This window comes from Cottoperca gobio, chromosome 13 (assembly GCF_900634415.1).
Source record: "Cottoperca gobio chromosome 13, fCotGob3.1, whole genome shotgun sequence".
NCBI lineage: Eukaryota > Metazoa > Chordata > Actinopteri > Perciformes > Bovichtidae > Cottoperca > Cottoperca gobio.
This window is the reverse complement of record NC_041367.1, coordinates 9,466,062-9,490,443: the sequence shown is the minus strand read 5'-3', so window position 1 is coordinate 9,490,443 and position 24,382 is coordinate 9,466,062. Positions and strand designations below refer to the sequence as shown.

The 24,382-nt window shown below is 39.7% G+C and overlaps 1 protein-coding gene across 2 annotated transcripts; it reads left to right on the top strand.

Annotated features, from left to right (window-relative positions):
* The first annotated feature begins 580 nt into the window (after window positions 1-580).
* On the top strand, window positions 581-19,689 carry gosr1 (golgi SNAP receptor complex member 1). Of its 2 annotated transcripts, XM_029446363.1 has the most exons (9): window positions 581-693; window positions 1,170-1,281; window positions 2,877-2,964; window positions 3,308-3,415; window positions 3,613-3,704; window positions 7,773-7,847; window positions 14,337-14,366; window positions 17,829-17,911; window positions 19,097-19,689. In XM_029446363.1, exons 1-9 carry the CDS (start codon window positions 660-662, stop codon window positions 19,219-19,221), a joined length of 747 nt encoding a protein of 248 aa, XP_029302223.1. In that variant the 5' UTR covers window positions 581-659; the 3' UTR covers window positions 19,222-19,689. The 2 variants fall into 2 exon arrangements, with proteins under 2 accessions (XP_029302223.1, XP_029302224.1); XM_029446364.1 differs by lacking the exons at window positions 17,829-17,911; window positions 19,097-19,689 and adding an exon at window positions 15,603-16,404.
* The last annotated feature ends 4,693 nt before the right edge of the window (window positions 19,690-24,382 follow it).

Below are 24,382 nucleotides of genomic sequence, written 5' to 3'. Positions count from 1 at the left end.
TGGGGAGATAGGGACACGCCTGTGGCTTAGAAGGTCAAACAGGTCAAAGGTCAACTAATTGGTTGGTGGTTTCTACATTGGAAAGCTGTTATGCATAAATAATCAAAAACACACAAATAAAGCCAAGGTTAGCATATGGTAGGTAGCCTATAACCATAGTTATTTAAAAACATTCATTAATTAATAAAATGTTAAAGTTTGTTTTACAGTACATAAAACACAAAAGTAATATTAAAAATCACATCATCTGACAGTATTTCAAATATATTTATTGAGTTAAAGGTTATACATTCAGTATTTTGTTGTGTCATTGCTTACTTCCATTTATATGGAATTATTATAAAATGATATTCATGAATATACAAATATTTGAAACATGATAAAAAAATATTTAGGATTTTATTTTGTGCCTGGAACAGTATCAAAAATAAACAAATTAAAAAGAGAAAGAAAACATTTTTTAAGAATGGGAACATAACTATGTTGGCTGGTGCCATAGACTGATACCATGGCTGATACATGTGGAGCCTCGGCGGTGTGTTGCCTGAGAGGCTGAGCTGAGGGCGTTAAATACGTGAGTCTTTGTTTTGTAAGTGGAGTCTTCTTCTGACACGTGACGCGTCCTGGACTAATATCCGTGACGTAGCAGGACAACAAAGATGGCAGGAATAGGAGGCAGCAGCTACTGGGAAGGTAAGGGAGCTAAATTAAACTCGATTTAAGAAAACAGGATGTAAGACAACATATAGTACAGTATCCATAATGTCAACAATTCATTTGCCAGTGTCCCTGTTGGCGTGTTTGGCTCATGTCCATTGTTTAAACACATACGTGTGTGTCTACAACGACTAACGTTAGCTCCCAACAAGCTAGCTAACATATCGCTATGTAAATGACCGTTACGATGTTTACCAGCTAGACACATTGAGAGTTTGTTGTGCCAGCTATTGCACCCATTAGATGGTAATTATTAGAAGAAACCGGTTTCTTTATTTCCCCCTCGGTTTGTGTAAGTTTGCCCGTTCAGCTCACTCCAATGGTAACGTCACTAGTTAAAAAGCGTTGCTGTAATAACGTTGCCCATTGCTTTGGCAACATACTAAACTGAGCTGTTGGTCAATTTAAACATGTTGTCTTTCTCTATATCCCTGTGTGTGGTCCTGTTACAGATCTGCGTAAGCAGGCCAGACAGTTGGAGAATGAACTCGACCTAAAGTTGGTCTCCTTCAGTAAACTGTGCACCAGCTACAGCAGCTCCAGGGATGGACGTCGAGGAGACACGTACGTTACGTCACACCTGCAGAGTTAACAACCAACTGAAAGCAAAAGTCTGTTAATTATTCCCAGTCATACAGGTCATGGGATGTTTAGTAGTTTAAGCAGTGAGGCAAAGGTACCTTAACCTGGAGACTACATCGTTAACTAAGTACTCCAAGTAAGATAAGATAAGACATTCCTTTACTAGTCCTACAACTGGGACATTTGCAGTGTTACAGCTGCAAAGGGACAGTGCAACAACAAGAGGAAATACAAAAGTATAATAAATAAGTAAACCGTTAAAAAAACAAAATATATTAGACTGAATATTGAATTCAAATTATTGCACAGGATATGCTATTGCACATAATTGGAGATATTGCACATACATGAATGAAAGAGTTGTGAGTCTTGGTATGTGCGGTGTACTGGGAGCAGTGCTGATTATACAGTCTGCCAGCAGCAGCAGCAGCAAGGAAGGACTTCCAATATCTCTCCATACCCCCAGCAAGTCAAACTGCTTCTGACTACTACTGCAGGTTAATCAAGGCAAAAGCACATTTGACCTTATAGGTTGAGTTCCCTTGATGTGATGGTTACAATTTAAATTGTATAGCTGTAATAATTAGAAATAGTTGATTAATCAATTATTTGATCAACAGAAAAGTAATCTGCAACTTTTTAAATAACCCATTAATCATTTCAGTAACTTTTCTGATTTTGAACTTCTCAAATGTATGGGTGTGCTGCTTTTCTTTGTCATATATGATGGTAAACTGAATATCATTGATTGTGTATTGATGGTTAGATAATACACAGAATTTTAAGATGCAACCTTGTGTTCTGGGAAATAATAATGGGCATTAACATTTTAAAGACCAAATAATTGTCACTGTTAAATTAATTGATAATAAAAATAATTGTTAGTTGAATCTCTAATAAATAATAATAAATAAAGTGTGTGAGTGTGTGAGAGATAGTGAGTGACTGACTGACTGACTGCAAAACCAGTGTTCAGGTCACAGACGCACAACGAAAAATGTTCCCAATGTTTAAATAACAATCTTAAGGATCATGCAGGTGCAAAAGTGGCCTAAGACATGGCAGTCAGAGGTCCTGGATGTGTGTGTGGAAGCTTGTCAGCACAGGAAAGTGTTGGCTGCAGGAAGGAAGTTTCTATGAACAATACATTGAATTCATACATACCAACTCCAAGGGTGTTGGTCACTAGCTACAATATCCTAGCAAGGTCTCCTTCCTCCACAGGGAAGGAGAAGATTTTATTATCGCAACACTGTTGGTACACCTTTTTTGTTTCTTTTGGTAACTAAGCCATTCCTCCCCCAATTTCATTAGCTAAAAATGTTCACGGTTTGAACCCAAGTTTCTTTACACTTTAATATCAAGTTTTTGTGCTAAACTTAACATTTAATTTCATTAGTGTAACATATGATTAGAAAAACTCCTCAAATCAATAGCAACATATTTTGTAGTATTTAGACACAATAAATCTGGAACAGACTTTCTTTTGCAACATTAAAAAAAAAAAACTAGCTCAAGCGAACAACTTTAAGTCATCTTTCTAATTGTTCTCCATTCTTTGTTTTTTCCTCCTCAAGGTCAGACACCACCCCTCTGCTAAACAACTCTACCCAAGACAGGATGTTTGACACCATGTCAGTGGAGATCGAACAGCTGCTGGCCAAAGTAAGTAAATTCTCCTGAGCCAGTGGCCCGTGCAAAAAGACTGTAATAGTGCTGGATTTATGCCAAGGGTCCGGTCTTTCATCAAGGAAAGATGTTAGTAAATAACATTATGATAGTAATATTGTGCAATTTTGATCTCACAAAGGTACAATGCATTTATCCCTATAATGTGTTGTATCATGTGGCTATTTGGCATGAAAGACATCTTTTTTTAATGAAAGTGTACATCCTTACATTGACACATGTTGTACGTGTGTTACCGTGTTATGCATAGGCACCACGTTGTATTAGGATTCTTTAACTTAATATCTGCTGATCTCCTGGTTTCACTGATTCATTTCAGCTGACTGCAGTCAATGACAAGATGGCGGAGTACACCAACACCCCGGGTACGGCTTCTCTCAATGCTGCGCTCATGCACACGCTCCAGCGACACAGAGACATCCTACAGGTTTGCCCTCTCATTCGTCCAAATTAGTTTTCCCTTTATTCCTCTTGCTCATCTATTTTCTATACTCTTTATGTATTCTACTTTACATGTTTTTGTTTTCTGTAAAACACTCTGTTAATGTTTGAGTTTTGTCCTTTTTGTTGTTTGTTCCTCTTCCACCCCTTCTTCATTTTCCCTTTGATTTGTTTTCTACGCAGGATTACACACACGAATTCCACAAAACCAAAGGCAACTTTTTGGCCATCCGGGAACGGGAAGACCTGCTAGGGTCTGTGAGGAAAGACATTGAGTGAGTACCCCGTCCCACCACCTTTTTTTTAATTACATTACAGTTAATTTAGCTGACACTTTTGTCCAAAGCGACTTACAATAAGGTTATGATTAATTTGATACCAGCTTGTGGCCACAGTTATGTGAATATTGACTCTGTACTCTATTATTCACACTGTAAATGCAATTCCAATGCACAGAACTATTAAACTCATTAAATGTATTGACTGCTGAAGGTGAGAAAATCAAATATCATTTATTTATTTACATTTATTTTTATAACCAAATACCTCGATATTATGCTTTCACAAAATATTTACACGCTGATATTTTTAATGAATAATCATCAGTTATGTAGAAATAATGAATGAAATCTTAAGACGTCATCTAGTCCCACGATATCGATATAATACCGATATATTGCTCAGCCCTAGTGAAGGTGCACATGAAACTGTTCGTGGCATTGCAATAAAATAATTGCAGTAATAATGTCATCATGTGTCGCATTGCTTGTGTTTAATCTTAGTGGATGTGAAGGAATAAAAACTTTCGAGCATTATTCACAGTGTTTTTATGTTGTAGACCTTATTCCTTAGAGGGATAGTTGAGCCTTGACTTCCACTTGGCACGTTCTTGAAAGATGTTGGCCATTAAAACCTCTAAAGATTCATGGCCTATTTGGCCTTGTATTGAGAAAGTGTGTCCTCTGCTCAGATTGGCTGAGTTGTGAGTGAGTATTGAAATGAGATGGAAGCTCCCCCAGACCATGACTCTTGTCGTTTCTTTCTGTAATAGCTTATTGATCGGTGAGACGCAGCATACGGTGAGCACTGCGGGATTCCTATTGATCCCTTTCCATCCATCGAGTATGCAGATAGTCTCCAGATGCCTCATACAGTCGTACACGTTCCACAGGCCTCACAGTCACTTATATCATAACTAATCATTTGATTCTCATAGTTTTTTACCTGTAAAATGTGATACATGCAGTCTTTGATGCAATATTCAGGAACAGTTCCTGTATGCGGTCATGTGTGAATGGGAGCAGGGATCAATATTCAGGGAAATCTGTAATGCCAATTTCCCACCTCGTAACACATGAGACAAAATGCTGTGTTGTGAAGGAAGGCAGTAACTTTGCAAGTACACAAAGTGTTACACCCGTATGACAAAAGACGCTTTCACATGGAGCAAACAAATCACAACTCTCTGCTGCTGAAGTATTTTTAATGATCCCAATAACTTGGAACTATGTGAGACAGCTGTATCGAATAACTTTTATACATTGGATTATGGGGATACATAACAGGCTATCAACAGTTGTACAGAACACCCTCATGTTTTCTATAGATGATGCAGAAGTGCTTGGCTTGTTTGCTACTTAATGCAATAGACTGCTGCTATTGTTCGTACGATTTATTAAAGTAAGAAAGTCCCATCCCCACAATTTCTTTCTTTCTTTCTACGTAAATGAACAAAGTATAATTACTTTGTTGTGATAGTGATTTATCTCCTATTTCACAAGTAGTCGCATTCTTTATGTTAACCCATTTTAAAACTACTTGTATCAGTGCACCACCAAACCATTAATGTCCAGTGATAATTTGAATTCATGATGCACATTAGCAATCACATTTAACCTGAATATCTACTTAGTTGGTGACATCCCAAGAGGTCAGCAGGACATGCAACAGTTCCCTCAATATTCTCATTAAATCACATTACTAAGGAGTGCCACCGACCTTACTAATAGGCTTACTGCTGATGAATCTAATGCTTCGAAATGAGCCAGTCTTGTTGACCCACTGCTCAGGCTAACGATGACTAATGTGCCCGGGGGCTGCTAATGAGAGCACCGTCTGATCTTACAGGTAGGGGAATTACAACTGCTGCTGTTGTGGCGCAGACCAATGAGCTGTCGAGTCATGCTTTACATTTGACAATTTATTTTAAAGAGTAGTTTGTCCCTAACCTCCCTATTGACCTTTGCTGGTGGGGTATAGGGGCATATCCATCAATAGGTGTGAGAATATATAAAAGCAGTTGATCCTGGACAGCTCGGAGGGCTAGCTTATTATTGTGAAGACTTGATCTGTTGAACTGCCTTGACCTGTAATGCTGCTTGAGAGCAATAACACAACTGTGAGCTAACTTGGCATCATAAACTCGTTTCCATCTGATCGTTCTCAGAGGAGTGTACAGAGAAAATCAATGATGGCAGTTTTATCCAAGTTTACTTAGTAGAGTTGTCCCAAACAGTAAAGAATTGGGGTGAGAAAAATACCAAAATGGCCCCAATATTTAATGACTTTGCGATTTAATCAATAACAAAGTCTGACATTGTTTTTGTTCTTGGCTAGAGCAGCTTAGTTTAGTTTCACCATAACAACTGCAAAAAGTGTGTAAGTGTTAAAAGTCGCAAAGTAATGTACTGCAGATGAAGTTGTGTTTCGGAAAGCAAAATGTTAAGGTCAATTAATTCTGAAACGTGTTGGCCTTCATGCCTTCGATGCAGTGATGGCCGTTTCTGCAGCAGTGGAGCCATTTGTCAGGTAGAGGGCAGTAGAGATCTTGGGCATGGAGTAAACCTGAGCAGGACGCTGTTAACTGTGGATTTTGATGCATTTACACTGCAAACATAAAAAAAAATCCATAATGATAAAAAAAAGGTGCACACTGTCTCATTAATGCAAAAAGCATAAATGATAAATATGTCATTTTGTCAAAAACGGTGTCAATATCTTTTACTGTGCTTGCAGACTCTTTCAGCAAAACACATTCTCAAGCACGCGCATACACGCAGCTTTACCATTCATAACAGTAGACTGGAGCAGAGCTGAACTCAGACCTAACGATCCCTCTTGTCCTGCTTTGATTCTAAATGTCAGCAACAACAATGACGGCTTGCCTATGATTTACATTGGTGCCCTTTTAAAAAGCCTTGCTGGAGTGATGGAGCTAGCTGTCAGTAAAGGCAGTTCTAACCCCACAAAGGTATCCGCTCTACTGGTGGGGCGGCCAGATTGGGCTCAAGGCAGCCGCGGTGGAGTGTGCCGTGTGTGTGCACGGAATATAGTATTTCCATTCAATGGCTTTGGATGGCGCTCTTGGGATAAAGTGGGCACATTTGTTCTTGGACTGCTCGCAGTAAGCTGGGTGTGGTAGGATGTTTATGGTATGTGTGTGTGCGCATTATGTTTCACAGTTCCCTCGCCTCCTCTGCTCTTTAGCTCATTGTCGCCCAGCAGGAGGGTGGGGCTGTGTTAAATGACCAGAAACCCAGGAGAGCACTTGGAGTCAGCTGTTCAGGGAAGCTGATAGCTAGTGGTGCATTAAGCAAAAGAGAATGGGTGTGATGTGTTCGCTCGGAGTGGTAAAACATCCCAGCCATTAACTTTGCTACCAGATAGCTTAGTAAAAGAGCAAACCTTTTTTTATTTCTGCTTTTTAAATTTAATTTTTTTTTTTTTAATTATTATTATTATTATTATTATTATTATTATTATTATTATTATTATTATTATTATTATTATTATTATTATTATTATTATTATTATTATTATTATTAACCTGAGATTGTCTATCAAATGGAATCAGTGGTCTCTTACATGGATAATGTGTAGAAAAGTAAACAATGTGGATGGGACGTTACAGAGTCCCACTCACTCTGAACTGTTGTTGAGGAGGCGGTGAGGCCAGGCAGCTGATTGGGCTTTTTCCACACTGCCCAGTATGAAACATTTAGCCGTGTTCTGGCATGTAGAGTTGTGGTTTTAGGCATTTCAATTGATGCGTCATAGCAGGGGAGTACCAGGCCTGATCGGTTCTACTACAACCACACTGCTGTATTTGCTGTGTTAAGTTTCTGCTAATGCAAACCATATATTTCCTGCTGCTGCTGCTGCCTTCTTCACACTGAAAGCTTTCTATTGGTGAACCACAAGAAGGCTTTTACCGTAAAGGCAGTGATATTGGTGCCAACTGCTATTTGATTAAAAATTGGTCCTTTTGGTCACTGGATCAGATTAAATATCGCAATGAGCAGTAAAGTGTGTTTTTAACCAGTGTATCTGCGTTGTCTTTTCAGAACATACAAGAGTGGCTCCGGGGTCAACAACAGAAGAACAGAGCTGTTTCTAAAGGAGCATGAGCATATGAGAAAGTAAGTTCCCGTCACCTTTCTCTGCTGTATTTGATGAATCCGAAGTAATCAACAATCCAACTTTTTAAAAATACTAATATTTAATAGTTTAGTTTTGGTATATCAATCCTAGCATTTCATAGTGGAATATAGCTGCCATTTTCCCAGAGCTTTACAGTCTTTCCTGAGGGAAGCAATACCCTAAACTTGTCAGGAATCAAAGCTGGAATAACTCATCGTGACAGTGCAGCACAGCCATTTGGAAACCCGGAAATCATTGCTGTTACCGATGCTTGCTTTGTTAAGCTCTGGCACCCCTTTGTGCTTTTTCTCTTTTATGCTTTCACTCTCGAGCAGATGCTCTCTAGCAGATGGAAAGTCACTTTTTCATGAGGTCACACTAATTAATCTAAAGTTTGTTGTATACTTCAGGATAGAGAGAATGCAGATAGATTTGAGTGCTTTCCTGGCTAGTGGCAACAAAAAACAAAACGTCTGTGCTTTAATTAATGTCCTGTTGAAGAAAGATATAGGCAGAGACGGGTTTAGATTTATTTAAAGGGGGTGGGTGTGCTTTATTGCCTTCCCAAGTGATGCTAAATGTTTTTTACTCCATTACATAACTTGGCATCTTAAAGCTTAGTTAGGCATACCTTTCATACTGACACAGTAGGTCAAACCATGATCTGCCAACAACCTCATTAGTGTCCTACTATCATTTGGCTGACTCTCCAGCACTGAAAAACTGCATGAGGTAGCAAAGTTTGTGAAATCTGTACGTGTGTACGTGTGTACGTGTGTATCTGTGAGGGGGCGCCCTGTGTGGAAAGTAAAATTGGATGTCAGCAGGACACTTGCACTCGCACTCGCACTCGCACTCGCACTCGCACTCAAAAATAAACACAATATAGAAAAACCACAGAAGAGCTTTTTACATTTCCCAGGCTGGATGATCCCATCTGATTTATTTGAACATAGCAAATACAAAACAGTCTGATACTCTGTGGCTAAATGTTTGTTTCCCGTTTCAATCTCTCAAATGAATACTGTCTCAATTATTCCTCTTTTAAAGACCTGTTAATTCATTTTTAAAACAGGCTTTACCTGCTCTGATATGACATGGCTAATGTTTATTTATGAAATGAAAAGGGGTTTATAGAGTGACTCGTATACAAGGGGTGAAGTCAGCAACATGAACACCTTTTTTTTATTTTTTATTTTTTATAAATGCAATGATAAGATAACTAGAAGACTAATAAGGTAACCTTGCATTGACATGGCAGTTTTTGTAAAAATTGAAAGATTTTTTTGTGAAACCTAACATGACTTTTGCATTGTTCTAGAAACCCTTTTGCCAAGTTCTGGTACGGTGTCCAAAGAATTAATAGATCATTCCACAGTAAACCCACTTTCCTCATAATAGCCCTTGTGCATACAGAAACTGACATTTCCAGTAGTTGTCCATTCCTGATGGATGGAAACAGCCGTTGTTTGAGTAAATCCAAAAAGTTTTACATGGGATTAATTTTGAGGGATTTGGTTGCCACGTGCTTTCAACTCAATGTTCCTTGAAGGATTTCACTGTCAATTATTGGCAGACAAATTTTGTCATAGTGATAGACGAGTAGTGTTGAAGGTGTAGCGTAACTGTTACGCTGTTGCAGATTTCACAGTAAATTTGCGATCGAGAACTCTGGTTGCTTCGGTACTCTGTATTGAAAGATGCCCTTAATCGAGGTTTAGGACTCTAAGAGGGGAAAGAGAAAGTGATGTAGCTGCAGTATGCTACTACTTCAAACGTAACTCCTTAAGTGAATTTATTAATGAAGTTTAATTGCAGTAGCACTCTGTCAGTGTTGCCGCACGGGGGTTTTCAAGAGTCACATAGACACACTCCACGGTCTAAAGCTGCATTGTGATACTCACTATGTAACACTTCCAGGAAAGACCCAAGTGAACGCCTTAATGGATCATGTTTTGAAGCAGAGGGGGACATTTTTCCTGTCCTTTCACTAAGAGAGTTAGAGGTGTGAAATCAGTCAGACTGTTACTTGTATCTGCTGTGTACCTTCCTCACTTATTTAAACTGGGCTCAAAAACTACTACTGATGATGAAATAATCTTAGCAACGTGAAATGAGAACAGGATTGGCGAATGACTCATTGTGTTGAACCCGCGTTCCCAGCAGTTAAGCCCTTGTGCCAATCCAGCGCAATTGATCAGGATATCTATAATGAAATTATCTTACCAAAACCCATATTATAGGGCTTCGCCAGACCAGACAAAGTTGGGAGGGGAAGGAAGAGATTGACGATGAGGATCGAGTTACGCTTGATTGTTCCCATTAGAGCCATACAACAGGAAAGAGGGCCTTAAGAGAAAGCGACTCAAATGTGTTAGTGGCCAGAGAAATAGTCTGAAGTCTCACTGAAGACAGAGCATGGATACTCGATAAAGATGAGAGTTAAAGTTAAAATAGTATCCTAGACTGTGTTAAAAATAAATAAAAATAAAGGACAATAATGAGCAGTCCTTATGTGAACCTGCGTTTTTTGTTTGTCTCTAGAAAGACCTTTTTTTATTTTTAAATATTCACACTGAATGCAGTTGTCTTTTTACCTGAGGCAAGCGGGAGATCCAAATGCTCTGTCTCTACAGTGGTTTTAGGGTAGATGATGTAATGTATAATCGATATAAATTTGCACAAACGGCATAGGAGGCATTGTATATTGTGTGCGTGCGTGTGTGTGTTTCACAATATATTGGCAAGTGTTGGGAGCAGCATTGCCAAACTGATCAGCTAAGACAAATTACATCCCAAAGAAAAGAAAACAAGCCCCTTCCAGTTCAGCTATAAATGTCTGCAGTGGGTGGAGTGCTTGCCAGTCTGTTATTAGGTTCTTCACAGAACTTAATAACAGACATGCCCTGATTAATTTTTAAGATAACCTCCTCTTTAGTTGGCTTGTAGTGATGAACCTTGTGTAGTTCCTTATCAGTCAGACCTTCCTGTACTTTATGCCGTAGCAGGAGACGATGGAAAAGCATAGTGACACTTTAGGTGCTTTTTTAGGACAGCCAGCAGCAGCTGCCAAGGTTGGCTACAAGGACGGGGAGGGAGGCTGCCACTCTTGAGAAGGAACACAGCTTTTTTGGCGCTGCATTCAGAGTTTACGATGATTCAACTTTTTCAAATTGCTGTCGCAGCTCGCCGTGTGACCCTGGCAACGACGGAAACTACTGTGAAACTTTGTGATAAGATAATACGAGGTGGATAGCAGCAGCCTGAAGTACACGGACTGGAAGGATTTGAGGCGTGCCCCCGTGCGGCCAATTTGAAAAAGTGTTAGTAATAGTGTCGCTAACTTTAACTGGATGCTGTTTGGTTAATCGAGCGTGAGTAGGCCTCTGTCTTGTTCTTCATCCTAGTTTCTGTTTTTCCATCTCTCTCTGCAATAAAGGTCAGTGTTCATGAATAAACTAGAAGGAGGGAGGGGCAGGTCCATTAAAAGTTCATGTAGGAAATGCTCTAATGGTAGTGGTCGCTCTGATGAGGACTTCCTGTTCAACAGAGGGATTTTTTTTCTGTGTGAAGAGAGGCACATTTACTTCACTACTTTACTTTTCCATTACACACATTTGCTTTTTGAATTTGAGTGTTTGCTGTGGAAAGGCTTGCACCCTGTTACTTGCTTACATGACTAGTTTCCAAAGACTTCCTATAAGTCATCTAAAGTCACTAAAACCTTAACGCTGTGTACAAATGAAACACCGCTTTTCAGCTCAATGTCAAATAACTCTTCCATACATATTTTTTTAAATATCATAAATCTGGACAATTCCGTCGCTTTTTTTAATTAAATGAACACCGTGAAGCAAACAAAATGGCCAGTGAAATGCTATAAATGCCAAAAAAAAAAAAGCATTTTGGGTCAATATTGATTTCTGTGTTTTGCTTCTAGCTGGTTATCTAGATAAGCTGCGGGACCTAATCACCGAAATGACACAGCATACTACCGTGATATAACCTTTTTCAAAGTGTCTGTCTTTCGGTTTTCCAAATGTTGTGTGTCCAAGTCGGAAGAAAACAAATCCCATTTCCCTAGTTTTTACAGTTTCCCGTATTGGTTTAGGTCGGCGACTGGCAGCGTCACTGTAAAGATCTGTGAATCTCACAATTTGTAAGGTGTGCTGACTATGTAGCTATGAGCTTTGATTTATGACCACTCTCTTTGCTGATGCAGTTTGCTCACTGCAACTGTTGCCAAGATTTGCTAGACTGTTTCTTAGGCAAAGTAATTGTTTCAGTTTACCTGGCTGATTGTTTTAGTTGCCTCATGCTGCTCTAAAAGCCAACCCGACAGAGCATTAATCTCAGAAGGTTGCTGCAAAATTAATTTTTTTCAGAATACCGCTTCAATAGACCAATAATTGATGAATCAAAAGAAAACAAATAATTTGTAATATAATTCTAATCTTTGGAGTGGTGTCTGTATAACACTGCAAATGCAGCATTCAGAACAACAACCACCAAAAAATGATGTGCGAGTGGCAAGAGAGGGCAAAGAAGCACGGGCGGAGGGAGTGTTGAATACGTCACTTTGGGAAAGGCAATTAGCTTGGAGCTAATGAGCGATATAATGACTGCAGCAAAACGCCACTGACCAGGGGAAACGGAAGGAGCTCACTCAATGCTGAAACCACAGAAGGCCACATATACATAAACGTGATTGCACGATCAACCTCACCACTACAGCAGCGGCTTGATGATCAAAGCATAAATCTTTTTGCCCCTTCTTCTCTCTGCATATAAAAGTTCCATAAATCAAGGCCCACCTCAGCTCACAGTCACTCTCTCTTTGACTCTTCAGCTCATGATTTATATGGATGACACTGTCGGCAGACAGAGAAAACTAAACCGTTAACTGTCTGTCAGTCGTTTGTCTTTGTCTGTCCACCATCATGTTTTTTTTCTTCCATAATTTAAGGCGTGTGTCATCTGGCTGTCTTAAAGTGTCATTTATTTCTATTTCAGACCCGCAGCCTTTTGTTAGGGCACTTCTAGATCTTGTGTGCCTAATAATGATCAAATGCGCATAATGGGTTTGTAAATTTTTTAAATGACAGCAAGTTGGTACACCCACCTGCTCCCACAATTCATTCATGCCAAAGCTGCCGGCCAGCTTTTATTCTGAATTATGTGGCAGTTACCATCCCATTTCACAAAACGATTTTTATTCCTATAAATTATTCCATTTCAGTGTGACAAAGACAACAGATATATTACAAACTACTGCCAAATAGAAGTTTGGTGCTAAAACGCGGAGCTATGATCCAAGAACAGAAGGCCGTCCGGCCCACACTGTGACCGTAACTGTGCCGTGTCACTTACAGTGTCCAACAGTTAAGCGTTCATTGGTTGAGGTCAGTCCAGGTCGGCCCACCAGCAGAGAGAAGGATCCTAACATCACAGGTCATTAGCGGGACCGTTCTCAAAGTGATTACAGCGATATATAACCCAGCAAATGATCTGTCCTCTGCAAGATCATTTGGTCAATGCGGGCCCTCAATCAAATGTAGTTAGAATGATAAATTCTCCGTGATGGTATTGCTTGGTTTTGCAGTTATGATCATTTTTGGTCTGAATGTTATAGTGCTCCTCCTTTTTCTTTTGAGAATATTGGGTCTTCATCACTTTAAGTTTGAACATGATAAACTGGTCCAGGGCTGCTCAGTATCTGATGAATGGGAATAAATGAAATGGCATGTTTTCTCCTCATCGTTCACATTTAACTTTCACTTTAGATGATGTGATAAAAAGAGTTATGCCTCTCAAGGCAGTTGCATATTGGAACAGATGTTCAGCATTAGGATCAATTCAAGACTATGACCTCAGGGTCTGACTTCACTGAAGACATTTTGATACGAGCACATGTGTGAAGGATAAAATGAGTTATGACTGAATTCTATTTTTGCTGCTTCAATTTTTAGGGTCCAGGTTTGGTGCATGCTGGTGAAATGATTCCCCTATGGAGTGAGATAGTTGTTTACATCATCAGAAGCTGACATGAAATTACAAATCGTCACAAGCACTGTGATGGCGCACCAAACCGGTAAATTGTGTTGCATGAAATTAAACATAATAGGCCTTGGGATGGTCAGGTTAGGATTGTGCGTGCGTGCCAATATTCCTCTCTGGGTTTGCTCAGTCAGGACTCTTGTGGGAATCTTCCATCAGGAGGAGATGAACTAAACAGTCACACTAATTTGTCCAGAGGTTAAACAGAATTTATTTGTTAGCAATTTTACTTGGGATTTAAATTGCCAGAAGATTTGTTGTTGTTCTTACATTTACTACAGATTGGGGGACTAAATGAGGGTTGTGTGTGACAAATTAAACTCATTCCTCATTGAGTCGTTCTGGCAAAAGCTTAAAGGAGGCTCTAACTAAAAGACTGTGTCTAAAAATGGCTTCATCTTTTTCTTGTCTTTATCTTTTTTTCTCTATAGTTCGGACCGACTGATGGATGACACAATAAGGTAAGACCTACTTCCTGTCCTCCACATATGGGACAGCTCCCACCCCCTCTTCTCCATTGTCTTACCTACCAGCTGAATCTGACTCAAGACCCTCAGTGTGTGTGCAAGAAAGGACCTTAACATGGCCTCTATATGTCCAGACTAACGAGTCCTGTTGAGCTCGGTCCAGTCTCCTGTAGAAAAACTCTCTTTGTTTATAGTTCCTCATTCTTCAGTAGGCACTATATGGCAGAAATGTTCAAATTAGTGTGTCTTCTTAGTCCCATCTTTTTTTTTTAGATCTGCAATATAATAAAATAAACAGTTGGACCTGTACATATCAAATATACTCTTTCCCCCTCTGTAGGACAGGCTCCTCACAAACAAACAACACATCCTCTATCCTCTGAAAATCAGTGGGCAAGATGTTTTTCACCCACACATTATCATTTATGATATTTATTTTTAATAATGACTTTAATGTTCCTTACATGACTCCCGGATGATTTAATTATAATATAGTTTTATGTTATGGTCAATGCAGATTAATTTCCGAGAAATCGAGTTTCTTATTTGATATGGCAAAAGTACTACTGTACCCATTGTTATGGAAAAGTCTAGCTATCAGTCAGAGCTGTAACAAATTCAAAATGTTTTATTGTTGCGGACTACACACCTTACTGTAGGCGCTCAAACTGATCTAGAATTAATGCATAGTCAGGCAGAATTTAAAGGTTGGGTATAATAAAAGTGTAAATGCATTCAGCAGTAAATCTATTCACTTTCAGACATTAACAGTGCGGGAAACTAGATTTAGTTGCTCAATTGCAGTTGTTTCTTTCTGTAGTGTTCCTCAGGAGTTATAGCTGACTTCTTCCCCAAAGTTTTTACGTATATTGTTTTGGACCTTAACTTTTTATCAGCGATCTTTTCAATGCTGTTGCTCGTGGATTGTACTGATGATCTTCCTCGGGAGTTTTCAAAGCCGTGTGTGTGTGTGTGTGTGTGTGTGTGTGTGTGTGTGTGTGTGTGTGTGTGTGTGTGTGTGTGTGTGTGTGTGTGTGTGTGTGTGTGTGTGTGTGTGTGTGTGTGTGTGTGTGTGTGTGTGTGTGTGTGTGTGTGTGTGTGTGTGTGTGTGTGTGTGTGTGTGTGTGTGTGTGTGTGTGTGTGTGTGTGTGTGTGTGTGTGTGTGTGTGTGTGAAATGAACTGAGCTGTCACAAGCCCAGAATAATTCTTCCCACTTCACTGATTTATAGATACCATCCATCTCTCACTAGTCGCTGCTCCTTTCCCTCCCTGCAGACCGGCACAAATGACAAATATGTTGCGTAGGATTTACCCTCCATCCCTCCAGGCTGTTCTCTCTCCCACCTACTGCCTTTTCCGTTTCCACTCCTTGCATCTCGTAAGAATTGGCTTGGACAGCGCTCTGATTGGTGGATTCTGTCTCTGAAATGGTGGATGATGCTGTGTGATATTTCTACCTTCCCTTCCCCTAATTGCTTATTTTCCCCAACCCTAGTGCTTTTTTTCAACAGCCCTTCCCAAACTTTTTAACCCTATAGCATTGCATTTATGTATCTTATCTTAACCCCCTTAATTTGGGAATTGTCGCAACATATACAGTTGTTAAGGTTAGATATTGTGTAGAATCTGAACTTCTCATGTTGTTCTCTCCAGATTAGGATTTCCATTAGACTACAGATTTGGTCACATCTGAAATCCTAGCTAAATGATGAATAAATAAACGCATATATTTCTCTATCTGTAATGTTAAACCAGTTAAAAGGTTTTCCTTTGGCTTGCTTCCTGTGTTTGCTTTGTTAGGGGTTATTCAAATGAAAAGCACACACTCAACCTTTCAAGACGTTATTCATGTCTGTGAAGTGTCCTCTTCCTGTGGTTACTCCTTTGACAACTTTGATCCTAATTTCCATTTCCCTCTGGTGCACGTTTGAACAAAATCAACCTTTTTATTTTTAGTGTTAGACAGATTAATTGACAACTTGAGACCCAATCACTGACTGATCACGGACAGTGTGTGTGTGTGTGTGTGTGTGTGTGTGTGTGTGTGTGTGTGTGTGAAGGGAATATTTATCCTTCAGCTCTGCATTGAGGTAAAGACTACTCGAGGTTGCTGGAGTCAGCGAAGTGTTTCTCCCTGACTGAGGAGAACATGATCCCCAAAACACTGCTCCAGGCCAAGACTGCGGACTGTCAGGAGATGCCATGACCTCACACCAACACACACACACACACACACACACTCTCTCTCGGCCTGCTGCTCATCAGCTTTGCCAGCCAAGAGTAAAGAACCGTAGTGATTTTAATTTACTTTGTTTTGACCTGCCTCCTATGAGACTCTGTTGCTCTGGGATGGGAGGAGTCAGAGCCTGTGGCCAGTGCTAACTGGTTGTCACTCTGCTGGCAAGAGTTGTATAATGCCGTTGTACCACCTGTTTTTGAGACACTATACTCTAGATCTATATTAAGTCAGTATTGTCACATTGTCAGGTGGTTCTCGGGAGCTGATTTCTTTCTTCTGTCTCTGTGAAGGGCTCAAGCGAGGGCTCAGTAGCTGCCATTGATTATTGTTCGTAACAGATGCCACAGAGGGCAAACCTGGAGCCTGAAACTTTTCCTGCCAGCTGCACTTTCCTGCACTGAAAGTTGCTGAGGCCCAAGTTTGAGAGCAAGAGGGCTACAATATCACAGCAATTCTATACCTTCTTTCTACAAGCCAAGGCGGCTCACACACATATCGTAGGCAACCACGTAGAGCTGAAGCTGTGATGGGATTACTTATGTTTCACCCCAGAATTATTCCCTTCCTTTTAGCACGGACGTGCCTACAGACGTGTCGTCTTTACATACATGTTTTGAATCATTGCACACAGGAGGATGTCATCATTTGTTTGAATGTTTAATAGATGGAGTTATCAAATAGGTGACAACACTTTTACCTTTTTCAGCTAAATATCTCATTGAATTTGACTTTGACTCTCATTGACTTTGGATTAATGTGATTGACAGTTGTGGACTTGCTGGAGTGTTATGTTACTATCAACAATAGTTAAACGCACTCGGCTAGTAATCTAGCAAGAGTACGGTAGATTATGAAAGTATCTAACCGTAAAACCAGCTCAGCCAACTCATTCCCAGTAGCGTGCAGCACGAGCTCCTATAGTCGCTAAATCTAGCAGACAACTCATGAAGTCTCTTCAGTCATCAAAAGGGTCATTTTCAGGCAGAATAATTATTTTTAAAATGATTGGCCGGGCTTCTTACAGTTCTGCGACAGCCGCAGACACCAGATATTTTTCTTTCTTCCTTTGTTTTGTCACAGCATTTGATTTATTAATTTATGTCGGTATGTAAAGAGAATTTCAACAAAAATAAATGTTTTCGAAGATTTCCAACCTTAGCTTTTACATAAACAAATCAACAGATTTCAACTAATTTCTCTCTCTTGTTTCTTTTAGTATTGCCATGGCGACCAAGGAGAACATGACCTCCCAACGGGGCTTCCTGAAATCCATACAGAGCCGGGTCAACACGCTGGCCAGTATCCTTTATGCTGCATGTTGAGGTTACTTTAGCGAGGAAAAACAACCACCCAATGTATCTCACACTGTGTGTGTGGGGTGGGGGTGGGGGTGGATGTGTGGATGTGTGGTATGAAATTCCTACTGGTCCTTTAAAAAATCAATACACACATATTGCTTTTCTGTGATTGAAAGGGGGTCTTTGTTATGAATATTGATAGGGATCCTTTGATTTTGTAGGCCAAAAAATGCCAGAAGGTCTGAGGTTGAGAAGGGGAGTTTCACCTTACTAGTCAGGGCCGGGGGATTAATTCAATTTTATTTTCAATTACGATCTCGGCTTCAAACGATTATGAAAACCATATAATCAGGATATCCGTCATAATCCGTTTCCCAGTGATGCTCTCGTCTTGTGTTATAAATCCAGCGCACCCCTTCCCTTTACGCTCTAGGTTGCCTTGGAAAGGTTAAAAAAGAAAAAAGTTCAATAAATGCACGATGTTTTGAAAAGTAATCATGTTTAATAATTGTGATCTCAAAATAACCGTAAATGATTCTGATTTCTGCTATAATGAAGTCGTTCTTAAGGCCCTGTCACATATCCGTATGCTGGCGTATACGAAATATCGGCAATAGGTTGATATAAATTAATGGTAAGTTGTGATCGTTTGAAGGACGCAGACGATACGTTGAACACGCCAGACATACGGTCCTGTCACACAGCTCCGTGTGGCAGAAACATGCCGGCGTATATGAAAATTAGCTCAAAATGTGTCAGAGTCCAAATACGTCAAACTTTTCCACAGCGGTGTTGTAGCTGACGTATACATAACGAATACATAACTAATTATTATACGTATGTCAAACATATTGATAGCGTATCACTTACTTATTTAAAATGTATCAGAGCGTCTGGCCAACGGAGCTGGAAAAGTGTAAGTAATGTTCACTTTTCCGATTCGATGAAAAGTTGGACGTATTTGGACTCTGACAAATTTTCGTATGCGCCGGCGTACGTTTCTGTCATACGGATATGTGTGACGGGGCCTTTAGAGCCCCAATCACCCGTCTTCTGTGAGTGAGCGCTCCTCTGATCTTCTTTTTGCGCGGCATCGACAGCCAAAGTGTTTGATCCATGCCTGTAGGATGTTTTTGTTCAGGAATTTTAAATATTTGTGATCTCCCTTAACCTTTGACTCTCTTCGACCGTTTCCCAACCATCAACAATCTCATCCAGCGAATCAACCTGCGGAAGAGAAGGGACTCTCTCATCCTCGGCACAGTGATCGGCGTCTGCACCATTCTCCTCCTGCTTTATGCTTTTCACTGAAAGTCAGACCTGCCGAAATCTTTAAAGGATCAGGATTGATGTGCTCTCTGTAACATGAACCCCAGGAGACTGAGCTCAGTGATTGGAGGCTCCTGAGCAGGAGGACGTTCAGTTGGTATTGGACGGGAACAGATTTGGCCAACATGAACTACTGAACTTGTATTTAGCAGTGGGACAGATGGAGGGCTGCCAACAAGTGAATGGAGGACCAAAAGTACAAATAAGACTTGATTGACTTGATCAATTATATTGATAACTCACTTGGAGAGAAACTGAGGAAGAAACTGTGAGAACGTGTGACGCATAATTCTTTTTCAACAGGCGGAAGGATTTTTAGTTGAATGCTCCTTTTTAATTGATGAGGTGGGATGGATCGTGCATTGTGGGCTGTAAATTGTGAAATAATAAATTATTCATATCAGTATGTGCAAACAAGTGTGTGTGACACTACTAGATACTAACACTCTACTGAAAAGTGTATTGGCCTTTCTCATTTCTAAACTCGTTTAGTCACCACGATGCCGCAGCAGCGCTCGTCAAAAAATCATTATTGTGTTACTACTTTTCCATTTATATGTAAAAAACAAATACTGCAGCTGTTTTTTGTTGTAAAAAGTAAGGCAAACCATAATGTAAGAATAAGTAACAAAGAGGAAGTAAATGTTAAAAAGCCTTTTTATAAATATTTCCTCCTTCTTGGTTACGTGTTTATATTTTTGGAAGGCCTGGATCTCCTTGATTTTTCTCCCGTTTGTTCCCCATATTTAATGAGCACATGGCCGTCCTTCATCTACGGTTGAGTGAAAAGAGCAACCAGTTATCTTTCTGTTCCATGTTTACAAACAAACAAAAAGAAAAGTATATTGTATACTTCTATTAGAGGAGAAAGATAAGGAATGACATGTTCCCTGATTGAACTTAAACTATGGCCGTTGTGGATCATGGTCAGTGATTTAACCTCCAAGGTCATCGAGGCATTCTGCGCTCACTGAATTTGCATCTAGAGCAGAAAATTAATCGGCAACCATTTTGGTAATTTATTAATTTTTCCAAATTTTTAAAAATGCATCTGAATTCTAAACCGTCTCTATGGGAAAAGTTTATCTTTGGTATTCGGACTGCTCGTTACGCAACACAAAAACGGGACGAAGCCGCTTTAAATCCAGCCAGCTCTATTGCCTTTCTGTGCACAACGTCTGGGTTTCTATTGAAGATAAATGGAAACCTGCTGCTTTGATCGGCTGTTGAACGAGTTACCCGCTCTGCACGTATCGTGTGCCTGGCAGAGCTCATGAACCTCAATTCGATCTCCCGCCATTTGAAACCCAAAGTGGCGTGCGTTTGAAGGCGGGAACTAAAGCGTTCGTCTGTGAAGGGGATGATTGCGGGCTGGGTTTGACTCATTAGATTAAAGTCTTACTTTGTTGGTGGGGTGTGGAGGAATGTCAAAGCAAGGCATCTGTGTGAGAAACATCAATGTGTTCATGTCTCACAGCATCAGGCTCACTTCAATGGACTGAACAGGATACATTTGGTGTCTTGTCCTCATTCCCTCTGTTTGATGCCTTCCTCACAAAGAAAGACGAAGTAAAGAAAACGGTAGCCATCGTCCCATGAATATCCACTTCCTTCAGGAGGGGAAACCCTGTACTGAAGTCTACTTTTGGTCCAGACGTGTACACGCTGTCAGTAAGACTGCAAGAGGTGCTGATGCGTTGAGCTCTTGAATATTTCAGCCAGTCGAACCCAACGCTACCGAAGCGGAACTAAGCGCCACGTCCTCTCACTTAGAAGGGTCGCGCTACAGTGACTTCTGACAAGCACAAAGTCTGTTTATTCACAGCAGCTGAAATGTAAGTCTGTTCGTCTGTGTCTGTAGAAACCGCACAGATTTTGAGAAAAAGCTCTTCCGATGTATTAACCGCCGTCACTTTTCTCTACAGATGTTTAATTCATGGGCTAAATAAAATAGGCTTTCTTTGAGTGTGAAGTTTAAGAAAGGCATCGTTCTAGTGTTACATTTGAAACCCAGAAACAGTCCTTACCTTCAATGGTAGAAGAAAGGACACAGGGTTTGTTTTGCTTGTTCCAGGATTGCATCAGGCAGCTCCTCTGTAGGTGTGGACAGCTGGCTTCAGAGCCATGTATAACCCACGGTTGTTGAAGCCATGATGAATGGTGTTTGTGTGCACTGAGGCACACTTGTGTACCGGGAGCTGCTCAATGTACAGCGTTTAGATATATTAAAAGCAAAAGCTGTACAATATAGTGCAATCCAATACAACAGCACTGCAGACTGAGTTGAATCAATCTTTTTGATTTAGTCTCAATAAAAAGAGCCTTGCACATAAATACTACTTTCACATAGGGCTGCACGAGTATGACCAAAATGATAATCATGATTATTTTTGCTTAGAACATATTTTTATTTTCACTTTGACATTTAAATAAATTCCTGCTAATGTAAAATTATTTGACCCAAACTTTTTATTTCAAATTAAATCAAAAGAGCACTGCTTTCACCTCAATGTTGTGTTATAGGGGTGTAACAATACATTAATTTGGATTGATGTATCAATTCAATGATCAATGATCTAATATGATGGATGCAAAATGAAAACATCGATACATATCATCTTTAAGATACTTTATAAAAAAATTCTCATGGCACGTCTGTGATTTTCAAGCTTAAACTTGATGAATAGGAGGTCTATTTTTTTTAATTTAATTAAAAGTATCGCTTATTTTTTATTTAGATGTTTGGAAGAACCCAGTAATAAAACTGTGAAATCATATTTGCTTTTTGATATAAATGAAGCCCAAAGAAGCGATAAATTGTATCGTGATGACACTTGTGATTTACACCCCTATTGTGCTACATTCATGCTCATTTACAAAGCCCTTGGTTTATAATAAGTTTATAAAATAGGGTTATTCTTCACCTGAATTAAGTACGCTTTTGTTTGGCCCGTCTGCTCTCTGTTGGCATTTTAAAAGTCAATATTGCAGTCCATGTTCAATAAGGAAAGGCAAACATTGGATCGTGATCAATATTCGATTAATTGTGCAGCTCAACGTTCACATACTTAATGTAGTCTTCTATTCTATTACACTGTACAGGTGTAGCTGTTGTTGTGTCCACCCCTCGCATGTATGTGAGGTAAGTGAAAGAAAATGTGCTTTAAAGATAATTATTTTTAATGTTTCTTCCTCTTTTCTGGCTCATTACCATTTTGCACAATGGGTGACATTCTCCGTAAGTTAATTGTTTTTATTTTTGAGCTGGTTTAATATTACACTCACTATCAGGTATTCCTTCTTACCCATGGGTGGCACAGTTGGTCGGTTGGCTGGTCCATCGTTTTGATCCAGACTGAAATGTCTCAACAAGTATTGGATGGATGGTCTCCAGAGCATAATCATAATTTATTATGAATACTTTGGTTTATGATCAAATAAACTCCGTCAGCCTCAGCTGTAATGCTAATTAGTAAATGTTAACATGCTAAAAAGATGGTGAACATGGTAAACATTATACCTGTTCACATTGTCACTGTGCGCATGTTAGCATGCTGACTGTTAGCATTTATTAATACTCACAGAGCCGCCGTATGGCAATAAATTCTTCTCGTTAAGTCTTCTAAACTCGTTTCTGGCTGTCGACACACACACACCTCTTAAACAGTAAGATCAAAAGGCACAAAAACGTGGACCATGCATGGTAACATTTATTCCAGACATGCAAAAATGTACACCACAGAGTTGTAAACTGGTACATACAGTATACTGGAAAAGAAACACCGTCATAAATCTGAATGAAACGAAGGTTTGAACTGTTTTACTGACAGAGCAGAGCTTATAGGCTAGACACTTGGCTCTTAAACACCAGTGATGGACAATTGGTACGTTTAGAGAGTAACACTAGAGTGTGATCTACACAAAGTACACGCCTGTTGCCATTTTTGGCAGCAGTGTAATGTAACATTTTTTTAGTTTGGTGGTAAACATGGGGAATCTTTGGATTTTGCTGCTTTCAGATGTTTGGATAAAGAATGCGATTTTTATGTACATCTATGAATTGGAATGGAATTGATAAAAAGCCCATTTCACACAAAACATTGTGCTATTTAGGGTTAATGCTGGACAGATTACAGTTGTTCAGTCTTACATTGAGGATGTTTACTTTGGGACTTGGTAGAATCTCTTCAGTTGTTTACATTCTGATACATTTCCTCCCTCATCAGTTGGAATTAGCTGGTGTTTCACTAGTAAGAGCCCTTAAACAAACAACTATTTTATCACTTTAAACTTTGTCCAAAAGCTTCCTGATTTGAATTACACAAGTTAGAAATTAAGCATTAATGCCAAAATAAAAGCTATGGGTTTTAAATAATGCTACATGGTCTTACAGTGATGTTCCCTGTGCTTGTAGCATAAGCCTGTTATGTGTCAATACAACAGTCCTGTGCAGCCACAGACTTAACGCAGCGACTTCTCTCTGAAAAAGTGACGAATACAGACAATCTGTCGTGCTCGGGTTTCAAAGACAGGTTCTTTAAATGCTATTCGTTGTTACTGAGTCAAACTCTTAGGCCTGTTCATTTACAAAAAAATAAATGTGTGTAAGCCTGTTTGGCCCATAGCATGCGTACATATTGCATATATATTTTTCCCATATAAATACATTTCATGACAATACAAGGAGCGGAAAAAACATTCAGGGAAACGATGGCATTTAACAGTCAGTATATAACAATGGGGAGCTACGGTGTAGAACACGGTGATATGTAAAATAGAGTTTAAGGGAAGAAGATGAAAGAAACGGAGACAAAATGGGAGCCACTACATCAGGATTTGTGGTAAAAAAAATATGAGGATGTGAAAGGAAAAGGAGGAATTTGGGAGGTTTGGCATGCGTATCAGTTTCTGCCAGAGCAAGGTAAGGTTCAAGATATTTTGGAGACATAAGGGGGGAGGGGGGGGGTCATACATTCTACAGTGGCTGGACTCGCATAATGTACACAAATCACTCTTCCATGTGCAAACCTGTTAGCCTCTCTGACTCCATAAGAAAAGAGACAACTAATAACAGTCCAAATGAAGGCAGAATTTTGGTTATCTACATTCAGGCATGCAGTTGGTCTCAACTTTTATTTTTTTC